This window comes from Chinchilla lanigera, unplaced genomic scaffold, assembly GCF_000276665.1.
Source record: "Chinchilla lanigera isolate Chin_1 unplaced genomic scaffold, ChiLan1.0 scaffold00039, whole genome shotgun sequence".
Taxonomy (NCBI): domain Eukaryota; kingdom Metazoa; phylum Chordata; class Mammalia; order Rodentia; family Chinchillidae; genus Chinchilla; species Chinchilla lanigera.
In genome coordinates, this window is record NW_004955440.1 from 10,794,505 (window position 1) to 10,804,504 (window position 10,000).

The window sequence follows — 10,000 nt, forward strand, 5'->3', positions numbered from 1 at the left end:
AGGACTCATGGTTCGGCACGCTGGCTGGACTCGTCTCCTGGTCCAGGGAGTTAGCAATACCGTCCTCCTCAGCAATGTGGAGCTTGTCCTCCTCATCCGTTTCAGAACCTGTGTCCACTACATTGTCATAGTTCACCACTGCAGAAGAAACACAGAACACACACTCTCAAACACTCTGTTGAAAAATCTTAGGCTCCCCTAATTGTTTAGTTAAATGGAAAATAATTAATATTTTCATAACTGAGTTACTCAGCCATGTCAGGAAAATACAATTAATATCCTTCATGTTTTAGCATTTTTGTTCTTATTCAATTATAGCTGGGTGCTCTTTCTCATTTTAATTTTTTTTTAACTAAAAAGATAGGAAATTTTAAAAGCACAAAAACATACACTCCAATTACGCCCATGCTTCGAATGTAAAGGGATGTATTATAGTATGCACTTTGGATACTTCACAAAAACTTATACAATAGATCTACAATTGACAATTTTATTAGCTCAGTGACATGACACGTTTACTATATAATGTAGTACTATAAATACAGTATGTTTTACTGCACTAACTATGGCTTTATTCCTAGAAACAGCAGACACACACACACACAGTGACCATCTATTTACCCAAATACACAAACCTGCTCAATTTGAAAGGTGCACTCTCGCTTCTACATCAACTATCATGTGCTAAGGCCATTTATATCTTAATCTTTTAAGCATAAAATGAGGAAAAGCCATATCTTCTGGGCCATTAATACTACTACTGAAATGTCTTCATGGTGCCATAATTACAGAAGATTTCAAAGTGACACAGGAAAGACCAACACAAGTGTTAAAATAACTCAGAAGAACCGGTGGGCTGCTTTTGCAGCCCTCAGTCCCGGCAATGCTCGGTAGCTTTTCTTAAAATAGACAGCCTGTAAATAAGGTCTGTGAACTCAATTGAAGGTGGCTGTTTCTGAATTAGTCAGCCCTCACAGGCTCTCGGCCTACATGCTAGTACATAAATTGTCCACTTTACCGCCAGACAAGAAAGATTAGAGTAATAAACACGGGGCATTAGCTCAGCTAGAGAAACACACCAGCCGTTACGCACACACAGGATTGCCAAGAACTGTTAACCCAACTCTCCAGAAACACACACAAAAAAACAAGTTAGAACCATGACATCATGGGAACAAGAGAGAGAGAGAAAGAAAAAAAAGCCTGTGGAAAAAAAAGCACAAACAATTTTCAGGTTCATTTTGATTTCTCTGCGCCTAATAAAGCAATCCTCCGCTAAGTTATCAACTGAGCTATCTCAAGTGGCTCTTGCCAGCTATTGGATTATACAAAAGTGGCAGAAAAGAAGGGAAAAAAATGAAAAGGATTTTGTGTCAGGTTCATAATGCTTTTGGAGAATTCTGGAAACATGTCTAGTTACAAATTTTAGTCAGTCATATCTGTTTGCTTTGACAGGTTCCCAGGGAGTAAAAAAGGAACAAAAAGAGAGAGATTTTTTTTGTCGTGTGAGGCTGGAGACAAAAAGATTACACCGTGCATATCTGCTCATAATATGATCTTTGTATAATCCGCGGGTCTGCGCTTGCCTTCCGAACAACTGCACAACAGGTGCAAATTAAAATGAAAACGGCAGCGGAGCCGGGCAAACAGAATCTGCTGACCTGGTTTGAATACCAATTGACGGGGGAAACAAAACCTTTTCAAGAGGTGTGACCACAAGGGCTTAGGCAAGTTCAGGCTGGGTAATGCCCTCAGATCTACAAAAAGAGAGATATTCGAACATCTCTGCTCTAGCTGTGTGGTCCAGATATACCTTAGTACAATCAATAATGTGCTGCTTTTCTTCCTGGTGACTGAGATTTAACCATTTCTTAGCAACAAGCAGAAGATTCTTTACAAATTTTCTGAACGCTGTGTTGGTGGGGGGAGGGGGGTGTCTACAACAAAAGCTCCTAAGGCCTGGGAAGCTTTCAACCCACCTCCTAAAAACTGATCTCTGGGCACAGGATGAATAAAGAAAGGTCCAGAAGGAGTGAATAAAATTATCTAAGGCTGGACAGGCATTAAAAGGCCTTTATCCTGGAAAAAAACCCCATGCCTTTTAAGGTCTTTTTCTGCATGGACCACAATATCCCGTGCGACACGTAAGCGCTCCTGCAGCACTACAATTGAAATATTTTCTTGTGGAAAAAGGAGAGAGAGAGGAAGAAAGAGAGAGAGATAAATGATTTATGAACAGCCCTTGAGGAGTCCCAAATATCAGAACAATCTAAACAAGCAATGAAGTCATGTCTCACCATATAGGGTCAGGAGTACAGCATCCATCACCTGAGCAGGCCAACAATACCCACAACCTTTAGGGTTCACGCTCACGAGCAGTAGTAAACACTTTTAAACTAAATAAATAACTGCTGTCAAGTTCACTTATGGAAGCAGTACGCCATCTTTCTAGAGCTGGGTTAACTAGGATATTCTTAGCCATAAGCTATTATTCTGGGATGTCACCACTCTCCCCCCCTTTTTTTTTTTTGTCAATGCAGGTAAAATAATGCATAACAAACTTAGTACTAAGATCTGAGTTCACATGAGCGTGCTTCATTCTGCTCTTCCAGGTGACCACCGGACAAAATGAACCACCCCCCATGTGTTACTGCTCTCCACTCCCTACCCCAAGCCATCTCCCAGTGTCTAAGGTTCCAGGCTTTTCCTTTAACATTTTCTCTCAGTTCTCATCAGTGGATTTGCCTACGACAAGCATTGGGGACATTTTCACTGCAAAATATTCTTCTTGTGGAATGGCCAATACATAATAGGCTTAGCTCCTACATTATTAATGAATATAGGTTCATTTTTCCATTTGCTCCTGTTTTGACCCTTTGTCACCATCATCAGCATTGTCATAAGAGATCTTAGTGACATAGTTTAGCTTGTTGCTGCAAACAAGAGTTTCAGTTTTGGATAGTAACCCCTACATGTTGGTTGTAAGTGAGGGTCACTGGCAGAATATAGCTGATGAATGGCTAACACTGAACTCATAGTACATACAGCCTTCAGAAGCATAGGCTTTCTTACAGACTATAGCAAATTGCATTTGGTCTTTACATTAGGTCAAATAAACCATCCTAACGCGAGGCTCAGCAAAATTTTATACATATATTGGAGCAACATGGCTGGTGCAAAACCAGACGGTTACTTCAAAAACCACAAAGAAGCGGGAGCCCAAAGAATTCCTTTCTGCAATTCAATAAACAAGAGGAAAGATGTACTGTTTGCTGGCTGAAAATAGACACTAATTTTACATCTGTCTCTGAGGCACAGCAAAAAGCCAACTAAAGAGCAGTAATAAATGTTCAAAACAGCATCAGTATCCAAAACTCTCACAGTAATCTTCAGAGGAATTAATTACAATTCTGTGTAACAGTTGCATTGGCAAAATGCACCCATAATTATATACAGGTACTGTACTGTATTACAGGGAAATTTGCCATGTGATACCATGTTTACATGATAATTGATGGATAAGATAAAACTATTTGCATATGAAGTGCATATGAATTATTGGCATGGCTCACCATTTTATGTGGAATCATATTAAAGTTTCATTTTCTCTAAAACTGTATGTGTAATATGGGGTTACTAAAGGGTATAAAGCTGATACTTAAATTTGCTTTATAGCAAATGGGCTTGGAAATATACATCTGAATACGCATTACTAAAAACCTATATTTAAAAGGCTGCACAGTTGATCTATAATAAGCATTATTTTCACTTCACCAGATTACATTATATTAAATCCTCTCTACTCTTCCTTCCAAGTAAACAATACTCTAAATTGTATCACTATGGCAATTAATTTTACAGTCATATGCAAAACAAATAATGGTTTCTCTTTATTGTCTACAGCTATAACTTTTATTTTCAGGTTTTTGTATTCTAGTGACATGTAGTAGAATAGTAGTGAAATGTGACATTTTTATAATGTCCATACCTGCTGGAAAATTTCAGCATTTGCAAAAGTGGCCTATTATAGCATTTAAACATTGCTGATAATTAGCTTGACATTTGAAATACCGGAACTGTTGTTTTGAAGATGCCCTATATAATGTTACCTAACTAACCCCTTTTCCTACTTATATGCTTTCTCTACATTATTTTGTCAGTTACAGTACAAATAAGATATCAGCAGCTAACGTATTAACAGGCGAAAGAACTGATGTGAAGGGGCAATACTTCATCTTTACCAGAAGCAGAAGTTTTATCGATGTAAAGGAAAATTACATATACAGATTATAGACAGTTAATTGTTAATAAGGTGGTCAACAATGATTTCCTATAACTCCACTCAAGTTAAGTGTGCAATAAGTCTTTCAGCACCATCATCAACAATTTATTAAATACCCACATTGTGGTAAATGTAGAAGATGCAAGTAGGTGCTATTCTTGCCTCAGGAAGCTTGAAGTTTATTTGGAGAAACACAGTCCCAAAACTGCAGTGCTAGAGGGTCACCTGAAGTCACTCTTGACATGTGACAAAGGAAGCAGTACTGCAGAGTGAGGTCAAATGACTTATCAAAGGCCATACCACCCGTTGATGGCAGAGCCAGAGCCAGAAAGCATGTCTTCAAGCAAACATCAGCCACATAAAAAGATGTCATAATAATACAAATTCCTAGTGAAGAATGCAATCTAAATTTAAGCCCTACAGATTCAGAGTAAAGGAACAGAAATTTCTGGGACTTTGGGGGATTTGCATGCTGTAAAATGGAGATTGTTGCTTAATTTTAAATTGTTTTGATGATTGTTACTTGCATGGATCCCCTTAATTTGAGTTATAGAAGCTTACCAATTTGATCAATTATCAGAATCTAACAATACACCCATGTTTTCTGCAATAGTTTGGAAACAATAGAAATACAGAGACAGCTCCCAGAATTACGAGCTTGACAACTTGCCTTCTTGTCCCAGCACCAGCATGTAACCAGGTGTGTGGCCTTGGCCTGTCACCCAAGGAAACCTGGTACAAACGGGTGAAAATAATGATCATGGCCTCCCTGTTTGTGAGACTTCATGGGGCCCGTGAAATTGCACGTGTGATAGCGCTTTGTGAACTGCAGCACACTAAGGTGGAACGCAGGGTGGTGGAACTCTCCTCACCACTGAGATAAAAATAAAGATGGGCCATTGCTCCCATGTCTTCTTTTTTTTTCTGCTGCTTGCAATGTGTGATAGCTATGGTAAAAAGGGAAGATCTGAACGTGTGACAGTCAGAACTTTGGTGCTGGTCCTTCAGTCAGAAATCTATTTGCAAAGGTGTTTGTAAGTACGAGGCTCAGGATGGCACACAGTACAATTCCTCAGTTAAGATGTGACGGAGGCATGAAACCTCTTTTTTAAAGTGTTTTTGAGGGGCTGGGGATTTAGCTCAGCAGCAAAAGCGCCTGCCTGGCAAGCGCAAGGTCGTGAGTTCGGTTCCTGGTACCGGAGAAAAACCAAAAAAAAAAAAAAAAAAAAAAACTAAAGTGTTTTTGCTAATAATATGGCTTAAAACTTGGAAGAAGTCCTTGGAATTTGATAAGTCATTTGGCCCTAAATCTTTTTATGCTTGAGATGCCCGGAGATCGTCTATGCTTGAGCCAGTGGGCTAAAGGCCTCATTGAGTTGCTTTCTTAGAGTGTCTTTATGTTTTAGGAGTGTTTTGAGGACCTTCTTAGGTTTTTTATCTGTACTACACTTTTTCTCCTTCCTTCGCACATCTTGCTTTCCAGGTGTGTGTGCCTGAGGAAAGGACATGGGCCTTTTTCAGGAGTTTTTATCCAGTGACCCTTGTTTTTCCAGCGAAGATTTATCATCGACACTCCTTTATCACAGTTAACTTGTTACCTCTGCAGTTGGGTGGGTAAAGATCATAGGGTGAAACTCAAGGTTCAGTTTCTCAGTAGTGGGAGCCTAGTGACAGGCACAACAAGGCAAAGACAAATTCAAGCAGAGAATTTCTTCTGAACTTGAACATGTCCTCTTGAAGTGCATGAGCCTTAATTTCTTGCTTAAAAATGGGAACAGAAGATGAAAGACGAATGAAGGCGAAGAAGCAGCCAGCCACCTTGGACTATTCCAGTGGAATGTGCTCTCCAGTGTAAAACACCGTTATAAAGGAATTACTACTAACATACTACAGCCAGCTTTTATACAAACTAGCTTGGTCACTTTAATTTTTTTATCCCAGAAACATTCAAAGGCATTAAACCCGCATTATAAATTAATGAGTTGTAAAATGTCAGCTGATAAAACAAAAGCAGTTTTGAGTACAGGGATAAAAATGTTTCCATTTCAGATTAGCTATGTAAAAAATATGCATATTAAGGGAAATGAGAGAGGAATTTCTGCTATGCCAAAGTTCCAGGGAGGGGGGAGGTTAGTTCTGAGCCACCCGCCAACTTCCTGGTTACAGGAGCATCTTGGGAAGATGGTAGCTACCCATCTCCTCGGAAGCAATAGCAGCTTTCTTTGAACTGAAGAGAGGTCTGCCAGTTTCACTAGTGGTAATGATATAAAAAAAAGGTTCAATTTTTCATAAATCTGTTGAGTTTGTGGATAAGCTCTCACGTGCAGGTAATGAAATCTTAGTTATGTAAATTTCTCCCAAATATCTTCCCTAATACAGGAAATAGAAAAATAATAATGGCAAATAACGATAAAGGGAAGGATCCTCCCTTCACCACGCCATCATAAAAACAGATATTTGTAGGAGAGGTCGTAACAGTAAATTCAGTTATCTTTTAAGAGAAGACACGATATTCCTAGGTCACAATGTTCTAAGTGAAATTTATTCTTTCCTACAGACTTCACATCTGTTTATTTTTTATAAAAGTAAATATATTCAGGTTTTCCTTTATATCCAGGACTCATAATGGTTTTGATTACCTTACTTAAGTGCTACGAAAGGAAACTCATCATTTTACTGATGTTTCAGACACACATGCTATCCACATCTCCTTTCATTTAGTGAATTTTTGTAGCTTTAATTTTTAAAAAAATTTTTTTAAACTTCACTTTCTGTCTGTATCTATAATGTGTGAACACTCAAGTGATATAATACATAGCTAATTCATATTCCTGAACACAAGTCAGTAATTCCTTTGGTGGCTAAAAATGTCTAACGCCATTTTCAACCAGAAAGTCTACCTTCATAAGCTGAGGGAAGACTTCAAACCAATTGTGCTACACACACGTTTATACAAATTATACATTTATCTGCCAATGATTCCTGAACACTTTATAAAATACATTAAGTGAACATGTCTCTCAACGATGTGTCAAGAGGGAAAAAAGATTTTATAAGATTCTCTCTAATTATTAGAATCCATGATCACTCAATGACTTGCTTTGTATGAACCATCAAAAAGAAAGTATTGAGACTATACAGAAAAATATGCTTATTATCAAGCCCAGAGGATATTCAAGAGGAATGTGAAAATAACTATAATTTATTTAAGACCTGGAAGTATGAAATAATAAGCCTCCAAGCCATCAAAATTGTTTTGGTATTTTTTTTATCTGACATGAGGGCAGACCTTGTCTAGCTTTAAGTTTTATAGTAATAAGACCTTGGAAATAAAACCTTGAATAAACCGAATATAACGAAAGGGGAAATGTGTCCTTGTGTAAATAGATATTGTGTTTATCACCTTCCTTTGAAAAGGTTACACAACTTTCAAAGCCCATAAAAGGTGTAAAGTCAGTAACTGCTAGGGTACATTGGAATGTTTTGTAAAAAAAATAAACATGGAATACAAAAACTATGGCAATTTTCTCTGATTGTTTTAGTTGTCCCACCCCTGAACTTTATCTGCGACTACATTTTTCTAAGATGCAGATACTAACTGATACATACTTTTAGCCACTGTAGTCCCACCAAATGAAACCAGCTCCCCCAAAACCTTAACATGAACTCATACCTTCATGAGAAGTAACAGTAGCTTGTATCTTTTTTAAACAGCTTATATCTTAAAGAAATATTTTTCCTGCAAAAGACTTTCCATGCTTCCATGAGAAAGGAGACTATAGTTCTAGCCTATCCATAAAAATACTTGCTTTCAAATATTTGTCAGTCTGGCGGACCTATTTGGTGACTTTCTTGGTTTCTGCAGTTTTCTGATGTCAATAATAATTCTTGGGTCTAAGTAATGTTCCATGGGGCTACTGCCGTGCATCTAGCCCATCAGTGAAATAAAGGGAAAGCACAGCTTTTACAGAGGAAAACAATTCCCTTTAAGGCAGCAAGGGGTGTGGATCACCTTAATAAATCTTAGTGGGTGGGGGGAAGTGAAATCATTGAGGGGGAAATAAAGAGTCATCAGTCTTTGAAAGAGGTGTGGCTCAGTATCAGGCAGTTGAAGATTTCACTAGTGGTAGATTTCATCAGTAGCTTTCTCCCACTTTGGTTTAAAGTATGGCTCATTTCAAACTTGATCCCATGCACAAAGTCACAGCTCAGGGGATCTAGTCTCTTCCTCCATAGAAACATTGGGAAGGGGATCATTCGATTGAGTCCAGTTCCTCGGGCTGCTCTGCTGGGGTTTATCATTGAAAACTCAGCTTTATGCTGCATCTCGTACCTTAGAAAGGCATCAGAATTTCATTTTCCTACCCAGAGGGTTTCTCTGAAAGACTAGCAGCACATTCAGATCAGTTGGGCTAAAGAATGATTTACTGTGCAGTATCTTTAAAACTGCAGCCACTTCTACTAACATAGCAACTCCCTTCCTAGGAGCCTGTTTTCAAACTAGCGTCATCGCACCTCACAATTGACAAAAGCAGACAACGGTGAAAGGGACAGTGACATGGCAGACACAAAAGCTCAACACATTATGGCCACTCTAAACAGAGTACAAAAGGAAGGGAATCAGTGATGTGTAAACCAAACAATGTGAAGGGAAAAATATTGAATAATTTCTGTCATGAGGCACTGACTAAAGCCAGGCTCTAATTGAATTAAACTCCCATCTATTTGCTCAGGCCTAAACAACAGGCTGGAAGGAAGAGAAAAAAAAAAAAACTTAAGGTTTGCTCAACTGTTCTGAGGTACCACCTTTCCTCACCCCTGTATAAATCCACCATCTGTGCTCACAGGCACACATGTTCCCTTCCCAACAAATGCACGGAGACCCTACCAAGCGCAGAAGCCAAAAACACACAAGGCACACAAAGGCTCCCCAGGCCGCCCCAGGTCTAAAGGAGCAAAAGGGGTAGGAAAGATCTTTTGCTCATTGCCCAGGTGAGACGGCCTGGTGCGTCCTCTCAGCCTCGACACGCGTCAAGTAAAAGAAAGGTTAAAATTAGAAAATTCAATTTATTTGATAATTTCCCAGAATAATTAGAGTTAATATGGGTTAATTAATATGCAAATCTCTCAGCAGATGTTCTGCAGCAGGGCCCGTGTGAGAAAACAGCCTTTGCTTTCTCCTACGTGATTTTGGCTGTCAGTTATTGGGTATAATTACTGTAACTAACCGAATACACACAAAACCTTTGGAATATAAAATTGTTACAGTTCTAGCTCTGCACAAGCTGCTACTTTTCTGCAATAAAAGCGAACAATTTCTTTCAGAAAATAGGAGCCTTTTTGTTCCTTTCTTGATTTAAAAAGAAGAAATGAATCAAGTAAATGGCTTATCTTTTTCTATGCATAATTAGGTCAGTATTATATGAACATTCCAATGAGCAGTGGTACAAACGCACATATAAAATGATAGCTCAAACCACCTGCAAAATCACATAAAATTGTTTTATTCAGAATCTTTTTTTCCTTCCCCACCAGAACTTTGAAATGCTGAATGTCTTTCTTTCCAACATTGCCAACATTTTCTAAATTCAAAAGGATCCCACAACTTTATTAATTTTTTTCTCTTCAAAGACACAAAAGAATAAAGTGGCTAAATGTTTTTAAAGGTACATAAAAGGGTGGACTCTTTTGTAAAAAGAACTTGCATGGAGTTTCAAA

At 38.4% G+C, this 10,000-nt stretch overlaps 1 protein-coding gene across 1 annotated transcript in view; it reads right to left on the bottom strand.

The window, feature by feature from the left end:
• Positions 1-10,000, bottom strand: part of Zeb2 (zinc finger E-box binding homeobox 2) — a gene marked incomplete in the record, with an annotated part of 125,387 nt that overhangs the window by 38,847 nt on the left and 76,540 nt on the right. Inside the window, 1 exon segment of the mRNA XM_005390788.2 lies at positions 1-138. This exon segment is cut by the window's left edge and continues 120 nt beyond it. Within this exon segment, the coding sequence (XP_005390845.2) occupies positions 1-138 (138 nt within the window).